The sequence below is a fragment of the Rhizophagus irregularis genome, chromosome 2 (genome assembly GCF_026210795.1).
Source record: "Rhizophagus irregularis chromosome 2, complete sequence".
NCBI lineage: Eukaryota > Fungi > Glomeromycota > Glomeromycetes > Glomerales > Glomeraceae > Rhizophagus > Rhizophagus irregularis.
The window spans coordinates 904495-929373 of NC_089430.1; the positions used below are offsets into that span (position 1 = coordinate 904495).

General features: G+C 32.3%; 7 protein-coding genes across 7 annotated transcripts; 4 read left to right on the top strand and 3 right to left on the bottom strand.

Annotated features, from left to right (window-relative positions):
* Positions 1–35: 35 nt before the first annotated feature.
* On the top strand, positions 36–1445 carry OCT59_011641 (uncharacterized protein; the record flags this gene model as incomplete). Its single annotated transcript, XM_066133900.1, has 4 exons — positions 36–230; positions 307–765; positions 830–1074; positions 1139–1445. The coding sequence occupies 4 exons, from the start codon at positions 36–38 to the stop codon at positions 1443–1445; spliced, it is 1206 nt and encodes a 401-aa protein (XP_065989216.1).
* A 30-nt stretch (positions 1446–1475) lies between these two features.
* Positions 1476–2501, top strand: OCT59_011642 (uncharacterized protein; the record flags this gene model as incomplete). The annotated part of the gene is made up of 3 exons (XM_066133901.1): positions 1476–1638; positions 1715–1835; positions 1901–2501. 3 exons carry the CDS (start codon positions 1476–1478, stop codon positions 2499–2501), a joined length of 885 nt encoding a protein of 294 aa, XP_065989217.1.
* A 442-nt stretch (positions 2502–2943) lies between these two features.
* OCT59_011643 (uncharacterized protein) lies at positions 2944–3378 on the top strand (the record flags this gene model as incomplete). Its single annotated transcript, XM_066133902.1, has 2 exons — positions 2944–3259; positions 3326–3378. The coding sequence occupies 2 exons, from the start codon at positions 2944–2946 to the stop codon at positions 3376–3378; spliced, it is 369 nt and encodes a 122-aa protein (XP_065989218.1).
* Positions 3379–7446: 4068 nt separating this feature from the next.
* Positions 7447–8059, top strand: OCT59_011644 (uncharacterized protein; the record flags this gene model as incomplete). Its single annotated transcript, XM_025311600.2, has 2 exons — positions 7447–7621; positions 7701–8059. 2 exons carry the CDS (start codon positions 7447–7449, stop codon positions 8057–8059), a joined length of 534 nt encoding a protein of 177 aa, XP_025170005.2.
* Positions 8060–10149: 2090 nt separating this feature from the next.
* OCT59_011645 (uncharacterized protein) lies at positions 10150–10731 on the bottom strand (the record flags this gene model as incomplete). The annotated part of the gene is made up of 1 exon (XM_066133903.1): positions 10150–10731. The coding sequence occupies one exon, from the start codon at positions 10729–10731 to the stop codon at positions 10150–10152; it is 582 nt and encodes a 193-aa protein (XP_065989219.1).
* Positions 10732–10790: 59 nt separating this feature from the next.
* On the bottom strand, positions 10791–11819 carry OCT59_011646 (uncharacterized protein; the record flags this gene model as incomplete). Its single annotated transcript, XM_066133904.1, has 2 exons — positions 10791–11025; positions 11215–11819. 2 exons carry the CDS (start codon positions 11817–11819, stop codon positions 10791–10793), a joined length of 840 nt encoding a protein of 279 aa, XP_065989220.1.
* An 8622-nt stretch (positions 11820–20441) lies between these two features.
* OCT59_011647 (uncharacterized protein) lies at positions 20442–20696 on the bottom strand (the record flags this gene model as incomplete). Its single annotated transcript, XM_066133905.1, has 1 exon — positions 20442–20696. The coding sequence occupies one exon, from the start codon at positions 20694–20696 to the stop codon at positions 20442–20444; it is 255 nt and encodes an 84-aa protein (XP_065989221.1).
* Between the last annotated feature and the right edge of the window lie 4183 nt (positions 20697–24879).

The following is a 24879-nucleotide window of genomic DNA, read 5'->3' on the forward strand; positions in this document are numbered from 1 at the left end:
TAGCTGTTCTTCAATATAACAATGGTTTGTTAAATATGCTGAAAATTGCCCGATCAGCATGTAATATTCCATATTTTTCTGAAACTGATGAGAAAAATATTAGTAAAATAGCCGAAGAACGAAAAAAACAAAACCAAAGAAATTCTAATGATATTGCTAAACGAAATGAAGAACAAGGCAAAAAAATCCAAGAACAAAAAACTAACTTGGAAACATTTGATTGGGATAAGGTACAGTGAGCATCATATGCTAATTCAAAATTGAATAAATAAAATAAATAAATAATATAAAAAATATTTTCTTTAGGATTTCGTACCTTATGGACGTAATGCTCAAGAAAAAATCAAAGCTAAAGAATTTGAACCTACATTTGCCAAACATATACTTGATTTTGAAAAAATTCAGAAATGTTTGGCTTGTAAAGCATTTTCAAAGTATTCTCCATTAGGCTTATGTCGATACCATGAATTTTGTTTCAAATATGGATGGTATCAGGAATTTCCAAATAAACAATATATACCACCACTACAAAATTTAATAGCTAATCCACCTACATCATATGATATACTTGTAAAAATGTTTGGATATCAAGAGTTTCAAGATATGCAGGAAATAGCAATATCATCATATGTAAATGGAAAACATACCTTTATTTCAATGCGTACAGGTGCAGGAAAAACAATGTGTTATTGGATTTCTGCAATTTTACGTGGAGGTTTGACTGTTGTAATAAGTCCATTAGTATCTTTAATTGATGATCAAGTGGTAAGTTAAACTGATTATTTACTACAATTAATGAAAGAAAGATTATAATTTAATATTTCTATAGATCGAAACAATTGCTGCTGGAATTGGATGTGCTAGCATCTATATCGGAAAGCATCAACCTCCACAATATTTTGAAAAAGTCTTTTCTGAGATCGCTATTGGGTTGATTAAAATCTTATATATAACTGCAGAAAGCTTTATCAACAATAGTTCATTTACCAGAATGCTTTTAAATTTTGCAAAATATGCACCTGTATCATTTGTAATAGATGAAGTGCATTGCATTATAGAATGCAAGCATTTTAGGTAAGATATAATTCAAATATTAATTTAAAAATTTCATTTGATATATTAAACTTAACTTATATAGAGAATCCTGGAGTAAATTAAGAAAAATTTCAACATTCTTTCCAAGTAGTCCAATTATGATGCTTACGGGAACTTGCAAGGAATCTGATGCTTATCTAATTTTGGAGAATCTCGGACTTGCTTCAAATGATGTGGCTTTTGTTCAAGGGTTATCTTTTTCACGTCCAGAACTTACAATGAAAATGCACCCTAAAAGTACTAAGGAAAAAACCATTGGAGAAATTATTACACTATTAAAAGAATTAAATGAAGGGAAATGCATTATTTACTGTCCAACAGTACGAATATGTGATGATGTTTATGAGTAACTTCAGGAAAAATCTGGCCTTGAATTACCAATGGCTGTGTATTATAGTTCCTTAGACAGTGAAGAAAAAAAAAAATTGAAATCATGGAAAGAGAATACAATCCAACTTATGATTGCAACTAATGCTTTTGGTATGGGTCTTAATGATAAAAAAGTTCGTTTGGTAATACATTATTCATTTCCATTGAGTATAGGTAAGACACTACTATTATATCAAAGAAATAAATATAATAGCATTATTAATAAAACTAATCTTACCCTTTAAAATAGGCAATCTTGTACAAGAAACTGGAAGAGCGGGAAGAAACCATAATTCCGCGAAGTGTATAATTTTTTATACCCGCCATGATATTTGCACTAATTATACAATTATAACACAAAGTAGAGAATCGTAAGTATTAATTGTGTAAAGAAATATAATTAATATTATGATTTAATTAAAAATATATTTTGTAGTATAACTGAAGATATGAATGATAGTTTTGAGGCAAATAAAAGAAAAGAATACCTGGCCAAAGCATGTGAAAAAATATTTGAAGTTGTTCATTTTTGTGAAGAACAATATATCTGTAGAGAGCAAATGCTTGCCGAATATTTTGCATGGAATGGTGATAATTTAAGTCCTCCATGTGCACATTGTGACAACTGCTTATGCGTACAAGCTGAGCTAGTACATAAAGTTGATGTAAAAACTGATGCTATCAAAATGGTAGAGGTGGTTGAAGAAATAATAAATAAGCTGCGTGAAAGTGGAAAATTAATTTTACCAAAAGATATCATACAGGTTTATTGTCAACTCAAGTGTGATAATGAAGAGCTTACCTCATTGAATATTTATCGTGAAACACGAAAAAAAATTGTCCGTACAAAAGCAGACACTCAGCACTTGCTAGACTGGCTTATAATACGTGGAATGGTAAAAATAATGATAAACTTGTACCGGCCAAATCCAAATGGAAATACGTTGCAAACAAATATTTACATAGTTGGTGTTATTGAAGGTGTAACTGCAATAGTAATGGAAAAAAATTGGAAAATGTGGCTTCGCCATTCTTGAAGATAAATATATGTATATTTTATAAAATAATGTATAAAATAATGTAATAAACTTTGTTTCTAAAATTAGAAAAGACTTATATGACGCGTCAACTCAAAAATGAACCAAAAATGTGGAACCCAATAATTTTCTTTATTTCACATTCGCCAAAAACATATAGACATTTGTGACCATTTTAAAACTTCATACGAAAGTTTTTCAAAAAAGTTTTTAAACGAATATATCTTTTTAAGTTAAAAAATAGTAGTTCAGACCCGTGGCTTTCTAACCATGTAAATTTTATCCTTTTTTGTTAAGTATTACCAAAAGTTGGTATTGCAATGAAAATCGTATTACAGAATTTTTTTTTTTTGGACATTTTACTATAATAAAAATTAATTATAGCGATTTCTCTACTGTTAATGATCAGGGTATGACACCTAGGGATAATTGCGCTGAAGTTATGTATACTTTTTATGGTGTTGACGAAGAAGGACGTTTTCTTGATTATGCTTTTTGCAAGATCAACAAACGAGAAATATCAATACCTAGTAACATTCCATTTGGAACTGAAGTTATTATTAAAGAACATAAACAATCCGTTGAAAACGATCCAAATAATCAGAAGAAAAAGCTCGACTTTATTAAAGTTGAGAAGGTTGGTAGGACAACATTCCATACACATGGGTATGTGTTAGATAAATGGAAATATTTTAGGCCTAAGAGTTTATCTAGAGAAGCCTCTGCTCTATTCGTCTATGAAAACAGGGGAAATTTTGGTAAGTCCTGATTTTGTTAATAATGTCTGAGGACTAGTTATTAATGGCATATTATATCATCAACAGGTACTTATGGAGATTCGGGTTCACCTGTTTTTGATAACATTGATAGACTGTAGAGTATTTTTTAGGGAGTTTATCCAAATAGCAGTCAAGCTTTTGTTATTCCCATTCATGTAATTTTAGATCATGCCAAAGCTAGAACGGGAAAGAGGTTTATACTAGTGTAATTTACAGTCTTTACTTTATATAACAACGAACAGTTTGTTCTGAGATTGTCCTTATAACGAAAAAATAATAAATGTTTATTATACCTTTCAAAGAGTAATGTTACGTGGCAATGTTTTATTTTTCTGACTATTATTATATATAATGAAAAGCAAAATTATGTTATCGGTAAAACTAGCTAATGCTACTGGATAACATAAATCAAAATATGAGCGTGACCCATTCTTTCCCCAATATTTTGTTAGTATATGTTTAAAAAGTTCTCAAACAAAAAAACAGTTACCTTCTTGGATTACGGATAGATTTTATGATTAACAATACTTGTAATGAAATACAAAGAACTTTAATATTTCTGCCTATTATATCTCTGGTTAGTAGTTTTGCATATAATATCCTGTTTATTGCTGTACAGATAGCTAGAATATAATAAGTGTTTTCTATTACATTATTACTTGGTATAGCCTTAATATCGCAAAAAAATGAACTTGGTAATGTTGTTATTATGTTAATCTAAAAATACTCATTTTATATGTTCAAACTATTACATTTTCTTTTGAAAGTAATGCTTACCACAGCATTGCGTCAAAAATTAAATACTTAATGCACACACTTAACCTATTTAGGTTAGCACTTAGCTATTTTCATGCCAACAATGTTAATAAATATTTTGCTAATCCAGATCTCTCCAGCAATACCGTTGATGAATATAAATGGTGGTTTACTTCGCTTTTCAATTCCTCAGACCATAATGGATAACAACAGTCTACTTGATGTCTATATTCCCTATAAAAAATATTTTTTGCTAAAATATACTTAAAATAAACTTAAAATTTTATTTTATACTTAAAATATATTTAAAATTTTATTTTATACTTAAAATATACTGAAATAGGCAAAAATTAAATATTATTTAAGTATAATTTAAGTATATAATAATATACTTAAAATATTCTTATTTTAAATATCCTTAAAATATACTGAAATGGGCAAAATTTAAATGTAAATTAAATATATTTTAAGTATATATTAAATACAATTTAATTCAAATTTTGCAAAAATTCAATTTTCAGTATATTTTAAGTATAAAATAAGAAAATTAAGTATATTTTAAAGAAAATTAAATATATTTTAAATATATTTTAAGTAAAAATTTTTTTTATAGGGATTACTAACCACTTGGAACATGATAATGAAAATCATCCCGTAGGTCAAGCAAACGAAGCAAATGAAGCAAATGAAACAAATGAAACAAACAGAGAAAGAATATTTGAAGGTACAAACAACATAAGATGTGACGTTAACAATCAAAATAATCTATATTTTATTATTTTTTATACTACAGAAAATGCTTTCTGTGATTTATGGCATCCCGATACCATAAAATTTTACGAATTCTATCTCGCTTACTCACACAGATCAAAAAGTAAAAATCAGGCATCAATCAGGTACCAATCGGTCACCAATCAGATACCTGATTGGTGACCGATTGGTGCCTGATTGGCATTTTCGCCAAATACCGTCACCAATCAGGCACCAATCAGCTACCTGATTGGTGACCGATTGGTGCCTGATTTTTCACTTTTCGACCTGTATCAAACTCTAGCCGTTCACAACGATTCATTGGATATGTCAAGAAAAATAAGATCAACATTTTAAGACTTATCACTCTTAACTTAATCACACTATTAATCTCAATATATAACAATAATTGGATAATACCCTTGGTAAATTTTATAGGACATATATTTTTCATAATATACAAAACAAAAGCGGAGTTGATATATGTATTTGACTAAGATCAATATCCTCCAGAAATTAAAGAACATCTCTTGTGATTCATTCTAAAACACATGAATATGATTAAACAATAAAATTTCATTAAACTGCAGAGAGAATACAAGATACAAGCGGACAACATGAATGATGGTGTGAAACTGCAGAACAGAATACAAGTGGACAATATGAATAACTGATGTCAACTACGAGAAATGATCACAACACTTATCATACCCGTTATCTTGTTTTTACACGTTCCTTCATAGTTACGAATTCATGGATCATTTCGTTTCTTCTCAGTTACAACCATATATCTGTTCACAAATCCACTCCGATGGGTCAATTATCAATAACAATCACTTATTCGCTCAGTGCATACCATTTATCTTCTATATTGTTGTTAATTATCCAGATTGATTCTGTCGAAAAAATAATGTAAAATACAAGAAACCTATTCTTTATTATTATTTTTTCGCAACTGACAAAATATTTATTCTATATGGGTTATGCGTAGTTTCGATAAATATAATGAATTAATGGAACTGGATTTGGGGATGCTCCACATTTTGTTTTCGATTACTATCTTACTATCCTTATCTATTTACCATCCGTCTGGACAATTTCTTTCGAGAATCTATTTGTTGTTTAAGAGCAATGTCGAATTGACCTCTACTGATGTGTAGAACAATACAAATGTGTTATAATCAATAACCCTGTTATGGCCTAATGTTTAAGAACATAGCCACGTTTAAAACATTATTATTATGGACGGACATTTTCTCTCATAAATTTTAGAGGAGCACACTTACGTGTTGTTAACAACATGGTATGATAAAGGTGATTATGTGATTCTGGACTGAAGACAAAAACAAAAATAGATGATAATCGAAACATTAACATCCGTATGAGAGAAATGAGAGAAATGAAACAAGCGTTGGTCATGCAACATGCAAACAAGATTTCGATAAAGGAATTCGATCACGTATGTATTTTTGATGGGATGATTCCTCAAAACTAGTAATAGAACAGGGGTATTGACAAAAATCATGCGGAATGATTTTATTTCCTGGTGATTATTGTTTTCAATAATCGAAACGCCAGATAAGTAATGATGGATACAATTATTGATAGTAAGCACTTAACTACAAATATCAATGGCAATAAGAAAATTACCTAAAGGTGCTATTCTGGAGGGACTTTAAAGAGAAGTGTAACTAGTGTGAATGCAGTAATCATTTTTTTAGTAATCGAAAACAAGAACAATGTCCGATATCTAACTATCCTATACCATAGTATATCTTCTTGATAGTTTCATATTATCCCAAGTTAATTAGTCTTCAATTGACTACAAAAGTGGGAATAGTTTACTCCTAAGTCAAATTTCAATTACCTGTGAATTATTAGGTATTTCGGAATGTTATATTTTTGTTGATAACCCCTTTCGAAAAGTGACTCATGTAAACCAGTATACACGCAGTTTAATACAAATTCTTAGTTCCTACATTAACACATATTACCCTTTCCATGTTTATTCTACTTCGTACCCTTTGGGTAGAAATTACTTATTGGAGTAATAATATTCCACCGTTTATTGTGAATAGAGTCGATCTTCAACTAAAACATTTGATAAACTTAGGGGTGCGTTATGTTGTCGATGATCTGTGATATGAAGGATCGTTTCTCCGAAACTAGAAATCAGAAATCAGAAATGCCGTTAGATCAACAATATATTAGCCGAGTTATAGGATAATTACAGTTAGATCATTTGCGTGCTAATATATTCTGGTTATCTGTATACAATAGGATTATTGCTTATATGTAGACAGCCATTTTACGATATTATTATAATTCAGATTTGTAAAACAGATCCCTGATAGTCTTGCCATTCATTGCCTTTTCTTTTGGAGATTCCTAAAGTCGGTATGGTTCATGAGAAAATCTGGATTTCGATAAGGAAGTTTTATGTTTTATACTGTTAGTAAGGTGCAGTTGGAGACTGGTCTACGCTCAAATTATTACTATTTTTGTTTCGATATTCAAGGAAATCTCTTACAAGCTGAGTTTGCAGTTCACTAGCCAAACATCAGATTATAGAATCGTTATTGACCATATCATAGTCTGCAAAATCATCGAGTTTGTATAAATACTTTAAAGATAGGTAAAATACTTTATTATGTACCACTATGAAACTTAAAAAATTTTTCAACATTAGTTTCCTTTCACGACACAATAATAAAACAAAAACAGATTATCAAACTAACTCTCTAAACGCTAATTTAAATGAAATAACAGTTGAACCAGATACTGTAGATGGGCTGGAACGCTCAGACGAGAATCCACAGCAAGTAAATAGTCATGGTAAAACCTTATAATGTTATGTATTAAATTCTTGTTTAATAATTACGTTAAATTGTTTACATTATTACAATAATGACAGACTATAGTCTAGCTATAATCTTACAAAAATTGAGTTCTCTCAAGAATACCATTCAAGAAATTAAAGGAGAAGTAAAAGATGTCAAAGGCAAAGTAGAAAAGCTCGATGAGAAAGTAGAGAAACTGCGAACAGAAAATGGTCATATATTTGAAATGATAGCTAGAAATGAGATTGCTAAAAAACATGGACAACATTATTCGGAATGTTTCGTAGTCTTTGATATAAATGGCCTTGTTAGGTTATCCACACCAAAAGAAAAACTTTCGTCTGAAGAGTTGGAATATGAAAACCAGGCTTCTATTTTGGAACATAGAACGAATAAAATAGCAAACCACATTTTTGTAAGTGATGACTCGTAATATTTGTTTCTCCTGAAATAATTACGCACTTTTGGAGTTTAGCTTTTTATTAATGTATTTATTTTTGTGATAGGAAATCAAGTTAATTGACAAGTTCGAGAAAAATCTCAAAAGGGCCAGGGATGTGTATCCAAATTCAAATTTGAATGATCTTTATTTTCGTGTGAATAAACTCAACTGTTAAAAGAAGTTAAGGAAAGAAAAGGTAGAGTAATGGATGTTATCATTTATAAGTAAGATAGTACATCGACAGAGAAACTTACATATTTGTCAATGGTTAGGAAGTAAGGAACGACGCTAGTGATACCTGGCTAAACTCTTTTTGCCAAAAATTTCAGTTTCGTCACCAACTAGTTTCAGTTTCGTCATTGACTAAACTATATAGTAATATTTTTTAAGTTTAAATTTTATTTATATAAAATTATAATTTTATTATAAAAATATATTAAATTATATTATACATAAAATAGTTTTATAAATTCCTTTAAAAAATATTATATTTTAATATAAATTTATTATTTTTTTTTTTATAAGTAATTATTATAATTAAAAATCCATGGAAATCCATAAAAAATCCATGGAAATACTATGGAATATTGAATTTTGGCATTTCGTCTTTTAATTTTAAATGTCTAAACTATTTCGGTTTAGTCAAATGACTAAATATTTAGGTTTTGCCCAGGATCTCTAAACAACGCTCTTTTTTAATCCATGAACCCAGGTTCACCATCATGCTTTTTTCTTCTATGGTAATGAGTTTACAAAGCGCCATAAAATACAAACAAGCACCATTTGTAGAAAAATTGGAGATAGACGTGCGAGGACTGCTAACACCTTTGACGACAAATGGTGATATTGAAACGTTGAGATTGGAGAAATAAAAAAGTCTGATAGTACAGAAATGGTAACTAAAGGATATCGTCAGTTATGGTTACGTTTAGCAGTCATTGGTTATGCTCTAAGTATCATTGATCCAAAACTAAAGTTTAATTTGATAGGTAATCTATATACACCCAAAACAGATAAGACCTTTAATTCGCAATATGATGATGGGTTTGACTTTGTGAAGAAAAAAAAGGGTTACAACTATTATGTAAATCATATCTCTATATAGTATTTACTGTTTGTTGCTGATGTAACTGTTATTTTAAGTAATAAAAATTTTTGATTTCGTAAAATGATTAATAGGTATCCCTAAAGCTATTATACATGGCGATAATGCATTTTGATCGAATGATACCCTGTGAACTGATATTTTTTCGCATAAAGCCAGACTTAATACGGCAACAATTTTTTGTACTCAAATGATATTCCATAAAATAAAATACGTAAATAGTTATGCTCATCACTAGATATTAATTCGAAAGGGAGAATTATTACTCTCAAGAGCACATGAGCCTTTGGCTGGGCAACACCCACATAGGACCCTTGGGTATCGATGTTACGTTTGATACCTGTTGTCCACTAATAATCTGTCCCACAATCAATATCAGTAACTAAGCGTGTGTCACCAAAAACCACTCTCAATTACTTTGTAATACTATATTATCAATAAGTATTCGTTATCTTATTTTATACGTTCTTCAACGTTAATCATAGCTTTTTGTTTTATCCACAGTATAACTGTCCTCTCTGATAGATGGTTTTATCGATAACAATCATTTGTATGCTCAGTATACTACTCATCTTCACCATGCTATTCTTAATCATTCAGAATGGATTCTTTGATTATGGATGTATGCTTAGGTACATATATTGTTGTCTCATTTGCCATCAATATCGGGATAAAAATATCTAATGAGAAATTTTTCATCTACGTGTTTTTCAGATAACACAAAAACCCCATGTTTGCGAACAATCATATTCTCCCCATATTTTGGTGATAAGTATAGTCTCCCCATGTTTTTTAGATAAATACACCCTTGTATAGTTATGACTTTTTGTGTATTAAAAGTTACGAGCTGAGACTGTGAACTCAGTTTACAAACAAATTGTATTACTGTACTTGTTAATCAGAGAACATTTTCACGTGATAATTGTAGAGGCTATGTCGGGTTTCATGTTTTCCCTTAAATATGACCTACAAATCTCTATCCGTTATTTATCCACAAACGTAGATGTACATGATTGACTGTACGTGAGTAGAATAAGTTTGTTAGTGTAGATAATTTTTTTGATCCCAGAGTATCATTAACTATCTTGCTGATGTGATGAAACAATGAATAATCGAGACTTGATGGAACTGTAAGAGTTTTGCTTTTGACGACAATTGAACCAAATATTAACGACATTTTTCTCTTTATTCTCATATGTCTCCAACACAGGTAAAGCCACTCTGCCATATGATGTTTTAACGATTGTGTGCTTACAGAAATATATGGATTAGCTGAGATTCTATGTATATGTGTCCCTCCAGAACTAAGTAACAATGAACGAAGTACAACAGGTACTGATATACTCGATACAAAAGATTTGATGATGTTGCCAATACTGGGTCCTTCAAAGGTTAGGCTGCATTTATCTTCATCATGATGGCATACTTTTATCCCCATATCGTTAACAAATATTTTATTATTTCCTTGAATAGCTAGTACCATACCACACGATGTGCCTGTTCCTTGCGTTCCACTCGTCATGGACATCATCCCCATTATCTGTCTATTTTTATCCATCGACTCTGTGTGCGAAGACAAGTTTTTTCCTCCTTTCACTTCATGGGCATAGCACGGGACTAGACTCTGCCTAGAGTTCGTGATCCCAGGATCATCATGGTTAACGTGAGAAGAAAGAGTGGAGTTGTAGTCAGGCGGTAACTGATAAGTTCTGGACTTTGCCCACGAAGTGAACCAGATGGATCTTTATGTGCAAACATTGTTTGTGGAAAGTGCTCTGCATTACAGTGTACTAATTCCTTTAGGTGAGATTCTTGCAGGTAACCACGAGACTCCACAGCACATCTCATAGGACTGTGAGTTGATGAATGTGGACAGCAGTAAGAGATATTACTGGTTATTGCATAGTCTGTGAAGGATGAAATAACAGAAATACTAGCATGCTCGTTACCATCACACTTTGGGTTATTGGCAAATTCTGGGCGTTGTTCACGAGGTGAATGCGTTGATTGTGGCACTTTTTTGTTCTCCCTCCCTTTCTACCATGACTCGCTTGGAGACAATGAACATGAATTATTAGTATCCCCATTGAAATGGTCAGTTGTATTAGGTTTCGATTCTCCTTTAGTGTCAGAAGAATGTTTATTAATACTTGCTATAAAAGAAGCGATACATTCCGAATAGTCAGGGTGAGCTAGCATTTCTCGCAGAGCATCATTCATGACAACAGGTAAAAACGCAGACTCTTGATTGATATGAATTTGTTTATTTTGGAATTTCTTTTCGACTCTGTCAATACATGCTCTGAAATATTTTTCAAACAAACCATCATGATAACCCTCTTTGGGAATGACAAGAAAGTCTTCAGGATTAAGGTTCTCGGCACCGTATTTCTCTACGAGTTCGGCGTTAAACCTTTTCACAGATGAATCTATATTAGCACGATTCCTGGCACGGTACTCAGCGTCTGTCCTTGCAAGATATTGGTCGATCATCTCCTGTTTTTCGGCAGTAGGAGTGTAAAAATCAAACTCGGCCATTTCTTTTTTATATAGAGGCTTATGTTCAAAACAATAATTTTTATTTTCATGTGCACCAGCATTCAAGGATTGTTTTTCGTCTGTTACAGAATAAAAGTATTCGACCATATCTTTTTTATATGATAACCCTTGTTCAAATCGATAGATATGCATCAGCGCTACATTTCTGAGTGCTACGTACCTTTCAAAGAGGCGAAAGTAATACAAGAATATAAGCGGAGGTTTTTACTCGGATGATACGAAGTAGATGACATAGACCGTATATTAGATATGATATTCACTGTACCATGAACGTAATATTGTGTGCTTTGCTTGGCCATGTGGTACAACTTTGTTACTAACGACACATATTCTGTTACGAAATACATTCATGAACAAAGATAAAATCGAACTTCATTATTAACAAATATATGCATTGCAACAAAAGATACATTCATCATTACGAAAAAATATATACAACATTTATTACAAAAATATATATACAGACCTGTAACAATATACACAAGACTGTTAAAAAAAATATATACGGACATGGTTACCAGTAGCCATGCAACAACATATACTTCAAACTCGTAATATATTCAGTACATTAACATTATAATATTAGACATCCAATGGGTGATGTAGCAAAATGCATACAGCATCGTTGTAAATGGACAAATATTAAGCGAGAGCAAATAATATACCAAATGGACAAATATGAACGTCAAGTACTAAATACGAACGAACTAATCTCGAATCAGCGTGAATGGATAAATAATTAGCCGAAAAGGATAAACATTTAGGAAGAGTAATGATTTACATGATGTAATATTTATCAAATGATTAACAAAGAACCAATAGATTGAGTAGGGAGTCAATCAATTGCGGCTTAGCAATCTTTAACAATAAGAACAATTAGAAAGAATAATTATAAGCCACAAAAGATAGATTATAAGCAAAACACATAAAGCGAATTGAAAAAACATATAAAATAATGTCAGAAAGATTAAAGAACATAAAATAATATAAAAGATAATATAAAAAGATAGTATAAAGATGGAATATAAAAGATAATATATTAAAAAGAACATATATGAAAGATAGCATATTAAAAGATAGCGTATTTAAAATATAGATAGCATATTAGAAAGATAGTTCAAAGATAATATGTAAAAAGAACATAAAAGATAATATATAGATAGAATAGAAAGTAGCATAAAATTTGTATAAATAGAGAGCGGAATTCAAAGCAATTCCACAGTTCTCATCCACAGAACTCAATAAAAATATAAGTTTCATTTAATTATTTGTTAGTGAAGTTTAATATTAATTAAAGGTAATAAATTCGCCCTAAACTTTAATTAATGTTCGCTTAATTAATTTTAATTGAATAAAATGGAAATTTAAGATGAATTAAATATACACCTTTGAAAAGTAATAATTCGTAGCGAGAGCTATCGAAGTTTGAGATTAAAGGTAAAAGTGGATATAATTTGGGAAAAATTTAGAGAAGTTAAATTTTATTTTATATCGCTTGATGTTTTATATTACTAACGCTATTTATGTTGTGAACCAAGAAGGTTGTTATATGTTGTTGTATGTTGTTCGTTGATTATATTGTTTGTTAATTATGCCGTTGATTATTTGCTTGTTCGTTTAATTATTCGTTTGTTTGATTATTCGTTCGTTCAACCATGAGAATGCCCATTCGATGTGGCAACTCTGTAAATTGATGACAGAGGGAATTGGGGGATCTCATCGTTCAAAAAATAATATACGTCACTATTATCAATAGTATCTACAGCATATGCATTCATCATTACAAAAACGTATCAAACTTGTAATAAATATATACATTCATCATCGTTACCGTTACCAAACAAAAAATATATACGAACTCGTAACAAATATACACTATCGTTACCAACAGACTGCAATAATACGATATATACTTCATTGTTACAAAAATATATCCAGACCAAATATACCCAGCTGTTTCAAAAAATATATACGAACTCGTAACTATCGTTACATTTCTAAAAGAAATGCCTTCCAGGCTAACAGATCACAACAATACACAGTATACGGAAAGTCATCATTACAAAAAAAAATACATACGAACTAGTAACAGGCAATGCCTTCCATGATTTTCCTTGTAAGTCGCTAAAGCGTGAGGAACGAAGAAGCCTTTGGCCTATTCCATGAAAATAAAAAGTCGAAGAGGTAAGCGTAATGAAGAAATTTATACAGGGGGCATCGTCCGAATATATACCGTAGTTATCAGAAGATTACAGCCACAAACAGAACATTATCGTTACCAACAGATTTCAACGATATATTTCATCATTACAAAAATGCGTAGCCCACTGTTACTAACAAATTACAACAAATGTGTTCTGCATCGTTACAAAAAACAAATTTTGCACTGTTGGACAAATATATATACTGCTATTGTTTTCCAAGAAAACGGGTTTTAAGGATATGTTCTCGGGAATGTTTGGAAACATAACAACAGTACATAGTTACAGTGGTCCTAGGAGAAAACTAGTCCATAAATAGACTTTGTGAAGGTAGGGGTTGTGTAATGAAATGAAAATCTGAAAGGATTCGCTACACAAATCTAGCACTAATATCATTTCATACAAACCTATATAGAAAAGATGAGTCAGTTCTAAGGCGTAGTATACTTGAGTAGTTACATCATTGGTCACGAAGCATCTAATGTGATAATTTTCCCAGAGAGTAGGGCAAAAGCCCCTTGGCTGAGCAAAGCCCATGATCAGTGTAGAGTATCATGTATTTTTACAGTAGGTAACAGTTGTCCACTAATATTCAACTCGCAGTAGTAACTCATAAAACACACACAGATCACATTCATCACAGCGGACAATATGTAGTTAAAATAGTTTGTCAGATAACAATGAGCATATTTTTTACATATTAGAAGTCCCATGGGAGTTTAGAAATCATGTGGTAATATTGTTTTTATTTCTTTGTTCGGAAAAAATGGTAACGAAGTTCAGTACCCTCGATCAGAGTTGTTATCATGCAAGACAGTAGATATACTTGTGATATAATTGAAAGTTTTCATCCCATAGCAGTACAGATCAGTTGTCATCAATAACCCGAAAGCTTTTCATGCATATTTTTCCCATTATGATTGTTTCGTCCATTTGTCTTTGACACTCTTTAGGCGAATCTCTTCAGTAAAATAAACAAAACAACGGCATGTCTAGGCGGGACTACAGTAGAAACCCGTAGAATTTTTTATCCATGGCAATGAACATAGTTCATGTAGAGGATATGATTAGTATGGAACCACGTAGTGAAACAATCATAGGTGCAATGCATAATCTCGCTCATGTAGTAAGTCCATAATTAGTATGTTACTTTTGTTATATAACATATGTCAACTAGTTTCCTCTGCATAAAACATGTACGTTCACTGATTGATACAAGTTTGGATAACAGGACACTTGGAAAGTTCGAGATTGTATCTTTTTTCCAACAAAATGGGATCAATCGTTACATTTTGTTACACTATTGAGAACTAGCGAAGCCACAAAAGTGTTCTAAGACAGTATTTTTTGAATGTATTTCATTTATATCTACTTTAGTAGAAATTAACAAGTCTAGCGAATAAATAAAAACGTGTGGTTGAGTTCAGGCTAAAGCTATGGGTACGTACTTATGCACTTCTATGGAAATAGTACAATTACTGGTAACTGTTATCCGAAGGTATAAATACGAAAAACTTGGGTGAATCCTGTCAATTCCACAATATTCATGTATGAATATCATTTTTGTCCAATCTCGTAAAATACGATGAATGACATTATGGTGAAAGTAGTTTCACATTAATCAGAAATGGAAAGGCATACTTATCCTACGGGCAGTTCCATTGAATAACTTGAAGTTGTCAAAGTTAACTGAATTTGGCCAGAGGATTGGCTAAAATGGATCATGTAATATATTTGTCTACAGTCAACCTGAACTAAGCGCTACTTATTCTTTCATAATGGACTGGTCATTCATAATTCTGGCGGAGCTAAGAAGTGAGTTCCGTTATGCGTAGAAAATCGGATAAGTCTCAAAACATTGAAGTATATATCTATAAGACATGACGTAGCATGTTATGTGACACTCTACGCAAATGTTCAGAGTGTCATATGATATTTCGACGCAGCTATTTCACGTGATTTTGGAAGTACAAAATTTGGCCAACAGAAAGTCGTCAACGTTACGTGATTTCCTGTATAATTTCTTCGCTTCGCTCAGTCGGAGACTGCTTAAAAAGCAAAAATCATACAGATTTTTTTTCGTTAACATTAATTATGTGTTACAATAATCTACGTTATTGTCTTGTAAAACTATGGAAACATTATCCCCCCGAAGGGTCTCTCCAGTTCTAGATGGAATCTAGGGACTGAACTGTAAAAGTTTAATAGGGTATGCTACGCAGCATGAAATGCGTTAATATACATATCATGGGTTATAATCAACAATACGAATTTTCAAGCTGTAGGAAAATACAAAAAGTATGCCAAACTACTATCAGTCGGAGATTGCTCAAAGAGCAAAATTATTGTGCTAGCGTGAACAAAAGTTTACATTGGACAAGCATCCAGGTAGATACAATATAAGACTATAAGTACTGTTTTTATTGCAACAAATTATTGTAGTTTATCTTTCTTGGAATTTTCGTTCTTAGGGGTAACTAACAAAACCCGTAAGTAACTGGTATAACAAATGTGCATTAACTAAAGTTCATAGAATAAATAACGTGAAATTTTTTGAATACAGAAACGAATAACCAAAGTTATGAAGAAGTGAATGACTACATTGAGTAACAATCTGATACCTAAAACGAGAAAAACGATCAATGAGTATAGAGTATATGTCCCATAATTATAGTTACAGTTTAGAATAAGCTACTGTGCATATCATATATGGACAAATCCACTTATGTAGTACAACCTATTTGAAAGTGCTCAACTAAGAGACTGTGACCCGTGGGTCACGATATCTTTATTTCATTACAGTTCAAGAATATACTCTGTTGAATAAAAGGCAAACTTATAACTCAATACATCGCTGTCTATTTCTTAACAGGCAGGATGTTTTGTAGTTCGGCGAATATGTTCGCCAGAATTACGTGACTTTGACGACTTTGGTCATTGAAATCTCTGGATGCCATGAAACTAAGCAAACGTAACAATTTTATTCATTCATTACCAGAAAAGTAACGTCATTTAAGAAAGAGACAAACTCTACCACTATATCATTCTCTTTGTGACGTCTACTAAATCCAAAGTTTGCATGAGTGGCATTATATCAAATCCTTCTTTTTGTCCCAACGCATAATACAAACGTAGTATTAGATTCATATAGATCAGAATTTTTTCAAAATATTGTACTCTCGTAACTATTCTTACGATCATACCCATTAGCCAATAAAATAGCAAAACAGGAAATATTGTTCACAATCAGATTCACGTACTGTGAAACCCAGGATGTTCTTGATTTCAACAACAATGCATTTGTCATAGCATGGGTCACCGTTCAGTATTGCATTATCAGTCGGTGACCGCTCGAAGAGCAAAAAATATACCATGTAATACCGGGACAGAAGATGAACATGACAGGTAATAGATATTATCCTTTTGTAATAACATAAAAGAGTATGTATGCAGGCAATAATTACAACATATGGTATGAGGAAGCAGTCGAGTAATTAGCAATCATACTACTAGTTAGATTGTTTGGTCATCAGTTCCCTTTGCGAAATGAACTCCTCTTTTGTCATCCAATAAATATGTAGGACATGGTTACTATTCCTCTTTGTTATCATGTTTATTAGTTTGATTCCACGTGTGTAATAATATACTGTATAAAGTTCATGATAACCAACAGAGCTATTATGCAAAACTAATCGATTGCGTTATACCATCCTAGTGCATTGGTATGTGTTCGGACGTTCCTCTACATGTTAACTCTACGTTTAAGAGATGACTTAAGTGGCAATAATTTTTTATGTGTACGCTTGGAATCCAGGGATTCGCTTAACTTTGTTCACTAATATACTTATTTTACTATGTCATGCAACAGCAGAGTCCATTTTTTCATTTTATTGACGAGGTGACCTAACTATCAGTCGGATACTGCTCGAAGAACAAAATTCGTAATTATTGCATAGAAAAATGTTAACATTGTTCATAAGCAAAGACGCATAGATTTGTGGAATAAAGACGGTTAGCATTTCAGTGAGGAGAACCTATTATCGTCAATGACTGCTACTAGGCATTATTTGTATTACATATGATGGACGTGTAGTTGAATTGGGCGAGGTGCCTGAATCCTTTACTATGATAACACGGTATGAAGTGGACAGAACGTTAGGACGTAGTAACACCATTGCAAGAGTAGTGACAACCTATATGCCCAAATGCATATGAGTGTATGCACAAATATTCTGATGGGTGTTAATGGCATAACACAAAATATTCACTAGATTACTTGCTCAAATTAATTATGAATTCATGAAAATATTGCCACAGGTTCTACCTAACCGTCTTGCCGCTCAACTACGCAATGGTCTTAGGAAATACCTGGAGGGTATTACTTCGTAATGTGTTCCTAAGGTAGATGACTGGTGTAGTGTATAAGTCCAATCTCTGGACTGAAAAAATGGTATCACCTGTCTACTACAACAATTTGTACTCTACAGTAAAGATGCTCTTTCTGCATTTTTTTGCACTAAAGAATTCAGAATCCGTACTAAACCTTTGCTCCTATCTGTTCCTTTGAGGATGTCCTTGCATGTTCTCTGCAAGTTGATGACAGAAGTAAACAACAGCGTTAACAAGTGCAGAACGTCATGTTTTTTCTGATTTTCGGCACCAATGACTCCAGTCAGTTCGTGCAATTTTCCTTGTACCCATGAATAGTAGTTGCTATCATCGAAACCTGATTTCGATAATACTTATTTTGTCTTCGTTCAGGTAACCACTCCTTACTAACCCGCACTAACCAAATCCTGTAGACTGTAGTGCAAATATTCTGGGACATCCGTCTCATCTGTTATGTGTCTAATTATCACGGTCCCATACTGTGGACAAAAGATTCTAGCGTGTGACAGATACTTATTTACTGGAGTGTCCGGGTTCAAACAATACGAACATACTAGTAGGTACTCTGTAGAAAACCTAATAGTTGTTGTGCTACTTGTGCGCAATATCTTGTTATAGTGCCTTTGGTAGTTATTGTATTATTCTATCGGCCTCATGTCCCCTATGGGCACATACGAGACCGAAGAGGAAATTTTAGCAGGAAGAACTAGAACTCGCATAGTGTTTCCTCTCGTAATGTTGTTTCAATTTATTAATTACATCCCTCCCTACCAGCAAACAAGCGGATACATTATCATTTTTTATGATATGATATGTATACAATTTATAAGTGAACAATAGTAATGTTTTGAGCAATCCATATAACTATTGTGTTTTGATAACATTAGTTTTAAGGAGTATAAGATGGTACAGTTATGGAATAGTGCCGGCCAAAAGTAGTCCCGTAATTTTGTCCATGAAGACCAATCATACATGCCTCGGTTTTCTACTTTTGCTCTTTGTAACTAGGATTTGTTATGTCCAGTGCATTTACAAATTCTAAATTAGAAGTGTTTTCAAGTCCACTGATTTGTATATTACCATTTAGGCTGCACTTGCTAGTTTATCTTCAATTAGTGTGGGTTGTATCCCTTGGACTCCAGTCTCGTTATACTACCATAAAGTTGCGGCAGAACTATTTTTTTAAATGTCAGCTGTGACGCTGTCATAGTCTCGATATTGAGGAGTTCGAGTTCCAATAATGTATTTGATATATTTATTTTATGCATACCAGAGTGGGTTCATTTTGGCGTAGCAACACGTGAAAAGGTATGTGAACCGAGTTCACAGTCTCCTCACATGATTATTAATGTTGGCATTTTGTACGCATGTTATGCTCATCCGGTGGCATAAAAGGTATGGATTATAACCCATGGACGGCAATAATAAATCACGAGAGATAGTTCAACGCAGGAGGGTTCTGCACACGCAGCAATATTCTCTTCATTTCTGTAGCCTGTAGAATCTGACATCCTTACCATATTAATGGGCCTCACAAAGGATGGAGTCTTGACAACTACCAACCCTCAGTAAGGTTTTTACACGATAAATAAGTAGATTATGAATACGAAAAAAATTTTGTACGTCAACATCCCCTGTTACGAGATCATTTTTGAATCGATGTTAGTATTTTATTTCTCCATGTTGTCCACACATATCCGTCGCTCACATTATTACCAGTATTGTCAAATTATATTCTTCATCGTAGTTGACTTCATTTTTCATAACACTATCACGTGATTTTCTTTACTAGTCTTCTAAAAAATTTATCCGAAGCTCCACTGTTGTCATTTACACATAAATTTATTTGCGTCTACTGTAGTACCATAGATAATGGGTACCGTTGGGATAGTTGTTACATATTCATCTAACATAATTTCGTCTGCTAACCCACTTCGCTAGATTTTTCGTTGAAGCATAATGTCTCACTTCAAAAATGCATATATTCAGTGGAACTGGGTTCTGCCCAAAAATATAAGTAATTATGCAAACATTATGGATTAGGAATGTGATCATCGCACAAATGGATTTTATTGTTTTCTGTGCAGTCTTTTACACTCAACGAACCTGTGACATAATTTCATGGCAAATATAGGTTAATATAATCTAGACAATGTTGACAAGTGCTAGGAGTGCAAAGGCCGGATTTGAACAAGAATACTTCCTTTAACTGAATAACTTCATTTTGCAAGTTACTGACTTCTTGTTTTAAGCAATTATGGGTCTCTTCGAGAGCATTAAGGTTGATTATAATTTTGGTCTTCTCTTCTTTGTTCTTTGCTCTATGCCGAGTGGCTGCTTTTCTGTTTCTCTCCCTCTGAGACTCTACTTCCATTTTCGTCATAATATTTGTACTTCTAGCTAGTAAAGAAATTATTGTGTTCAATTTCGGAAACGCTAACCAATCTCAGCCAAACTCTACAGTAAAAGAAAGCCGCAAAAAATGGGTTCAATCGTGAGAGATAAGAACAGCATACGTGCTAGGACTTAGGACTAGTGTTCATGGAATGACACAATAGAGCATGTTACTCGAAACAGATTTCATATGGAACATATTTTTTGTAAACAGGAATGAAAATGAATCTTCCAAATGTTTTTGCATGATAGAAGCAAGAAAATAGGACAATGAAACAAATTATACTGTGGTACCGTTGTTTTCACAGGAGAAAGGGGAAAAATAGTAATTTCTCGTTTTCATTATTTTAGTAAAACTGGGCTTTGTCCTGATCGTCTTGCCAAATAACCACGCTTATTAGTCATAGCGTATAACTGGAGAGATTATGTATGAAGTACAGAGAGTATAAAGTAGAGAATAATGTTCCATTTTTACAAGAAATGGACGTATATGAAATACATTGACCATGTCTGCAGAAAAATCCCTAAAGGCGCTATTCAGGAGGAACTTTTAAGAGAAGCGTGTATGATTTTTTGTTTATTATCATCTACAGTAAAATAGACTACAGTAATATTTGTAAGGAGAGTTAAAAAAAGATAAAAAACGTGATTGAACGGCAATACTCTTAGGCAATGGACAGAACAGTGTCTAGTATCATAACTAGATGATAATATCAAGGATTATGTTAAAGAAAACCTTTTATCAAAGGTAGTCATTGATGGCTTAACACTATAATGCAATCCAAATTTGCTCTTTAGAGGAAAAGTGAAAATGCTATAAGGGGCTGCAAAGAAACGGGTTACCAAAAAAACTCGGGTAACCTTCGTTACCAACACAGGTACATACAATCATAGTCATGTGAAATAGTTGTTTTCCTAAAGAACTGCCCGCTGTGAAAATCTCAATCGTTTTGACTTATAATACATACATGACCATGTAATTCCGTGTAATAGAGAGTCGCACAATATTTGCCATTGTGTGGTCACTAGTAAGGATATATTCTCTGTAGTGTTTTTTTGGCAGATTAGTTGTTTTCGGATCATTGTCCCACTAACAATGATGAGAAAATGTTATAAGTATTCGTACTCCTTGCTACCTAGCGTTGCCGTTTGGTAATGATGTTACCTACCATGCTTTTAATAACAATGCTGACAGAGGTTTCAGTTATTTAGCAACTATATGTTCTTGTGCATTATATAATCATGAAATAATTTTATTCACAGAATTTTATTCACATAATTTTATCATGTGACTTTTATCAAAATTGCGCCCTTTGGCTAGTCTCTGACTGAATTTTCATCACGTGACTTTAAGCAACTTCGGTCATTGAAATTTTAGCAGAAGGAAAAAAGACACATACGTTATTTCCCTTTTACTAAATAATGAACTGACTATGTTATTTGATGATAACAGTATCGCCAGTATGAGAAACTCTGGGCTTTATCACTTAAATGGAAAAATGGAATTATGCCAATAAATTGTGCAGTGCCAATGTGGACCTGAAATGATAAAAGAAGTCTGCGAATTCGTTATTCTAGGAAATGATGCGATAAAGGTTACTTATTTTTAACAAGAATAAAATATTACGGGTCTCAAAAGTCGAAATACAATGCTATTGTATCCTACGGTGCAAAGGCGTCTGCTATGAAGCTTTTGTGTATATAGATTATACACTATAATAATTTTATTAGTGAAAATTCTGTGAGCTATACCTGGGTATTTTTGCGAGCAACAGCAGAATGAATTTTTTTGTCAATAGTAATACATGAGTAAATAAGGTCTTGATAGTCAATCTAGTAGTTAGCTGTTATTGTTTATTTGTTGATATTTTGTAATATACAGTGGTGATCAGTCCTCCATTATTTTCCTCGTTCCTCGAAAAATCACTTCCCTTGGAAGGTTCATACATGGACTGGAGATTAATTGGTATACAATTGGTCTATTAATCCTCTACGGTAAGAAATTTGTGAATCTGGATAGTACGAAGTAGAGGAGGTTCTAGGAACCTAGGTTTATAGGCTCGAAGAGCAAAATTATTTGGAATGACAAATATAAGAAAATGGTCATATTAGACAGTTTTTAATGCGTTTTTTATGTATTTTGCCTCTTTCTTTTTCCAAAAAATTATGTTCACCACTGTACTACCTGTAATACAATCGTTACTATATGACCCTGAAGTATATTGTAAGATTTTCCCATCAAAGGTATTAACATGTTATTTACACTCATTATTACAGTATTTCAGAAAGCCATGCCAACAAACATATACTTCATAGTTACAAAATCGTAAACAACATTGCAGAAAATACGTAAACATTATTAAACGTCATTACCAAAAGATATGCGAACATTGCTACTAAAGATAATACATTGAAACAAATCGTCAGTAACACAGTACAAAGTATCGACAACTGTTAGCAACGCAATCACAAAAAATTATTCTATGCTTTTTAGTCCTGGTTAAAGACATTGATAATCATGTCATTAATTCCAAAATGTTCGTGTGTGTCATAGTTGAACGGCACAAGACAGGAAGTAACACTCATTTTTTGTGGATGGTGTTACTTGTAACCGAAAATATAAAGAACATAGCTAATGACAATTTTTATGAACATTTCTTGAATGACAGTTACCAAAAGTTAGTATTTGTCACGAACGGCCAATAACAAAATAAAGGTTAATCGATTAGTTATATTCTTATTCCTTTTATAATCGAAGTTTCATCACATGTCACCACGCAAACACAACATTCACAAAGAAATGCAATAATAGAGCTCCAAACAGGTCAGCCAAATTCAGGTAACCTGACCTGACCTGACCTGAAATTCAGGTCAGGTATGAGATTTTTAAAAAAAATTCAGGTCAGATATGAAGATTGACCTGACCTGATTGACCTGATGACCTGAAACTATTGATTCTACTATATAATAAAAGTGAGTTGCAGTATTGCGATTCACTTTTTTATATTGATTTTATATAATAAAAGTGAGTTGCGGTATTGCGATTCACTTTTTTATATTAATTCTATATAAAAAAAGTGAATCGCAATACCGCAACTCACTTTTTTTATATAGAATCTATATAAAAAAGTGAAACGCAATACCACAACTCACTTTTTTTATACAAAATCAATATAAAAAAGTGAATTGCAGTATTGGGATTTACTTTTTTATATGATTTTAATATAAAAATGTTGAATCGCAATATTTCGAGAAAAAATGTTGCGAAAACGTTTTTTCATAATATTATATTAAAAAAATGTTTCGTAACATTTTTTTTTGATATTTCAATAATAACGTTGCGAAAACATTTAAAAAAAACGTTTTGCAATATTTTTTTCAATATTTTAATAAAAAACGTTGCAAAAACGTTTTTTTTCATAATATTATATTAAAAAAAAGGTTTGTACTGTTTTTTTTCAATACTTTAATAAAAATAGTCCTGAAATTTTTCAGGTTTCAGGTCAGGTCAGGTCAAACAGACAACCTGATATAACCTGACCTGACCTGACCCATTCAGAGCTCTATGCAATAACAATCGCATTATATTTGAACATGCTAGTTGTGCAGGATCTATTATAACTTCATTCATGAAAAGTAATATGTTCCGCATCCTCTTCATATGTACGGAAGAAGTTTTAATGCATACGACAATATGTGAAAAGCTGTCATTCGACTATATTCAAATATTTTCTCAACAACACATATCTACTTATTGGTACGAAGTAGAATCTAGGGTTACGTTCCCGTTATGGTAAAAACATTAGTGGATTTTAAAAGACTAACTGTTGTGATTCAAAAATGGTAACAGAAATGTGTCAATCTGAACAATTTTCATTTCTGTAGTCGGATTCACCAATGCAATAGGTTAGAATGCTAAGAATAATGTCACCAAAAGACAAATATAATAATGTGATATATGGTGGGAAAACCTATCCGTCTGATATTAATTACATCATACAAATACGTAGTTGCAAAGAAATAGTTTTTGTTTCTTTGTGAAGAGGTAGTATGTGAGTAGGGCACATATTTAGTTAACGTTGCAGAAAGCAGCATATTCAACAATTTCAACGCCCATATATGAATAGTCTCAGAAAACACAGAGTAACAGCACATCTTGCGGC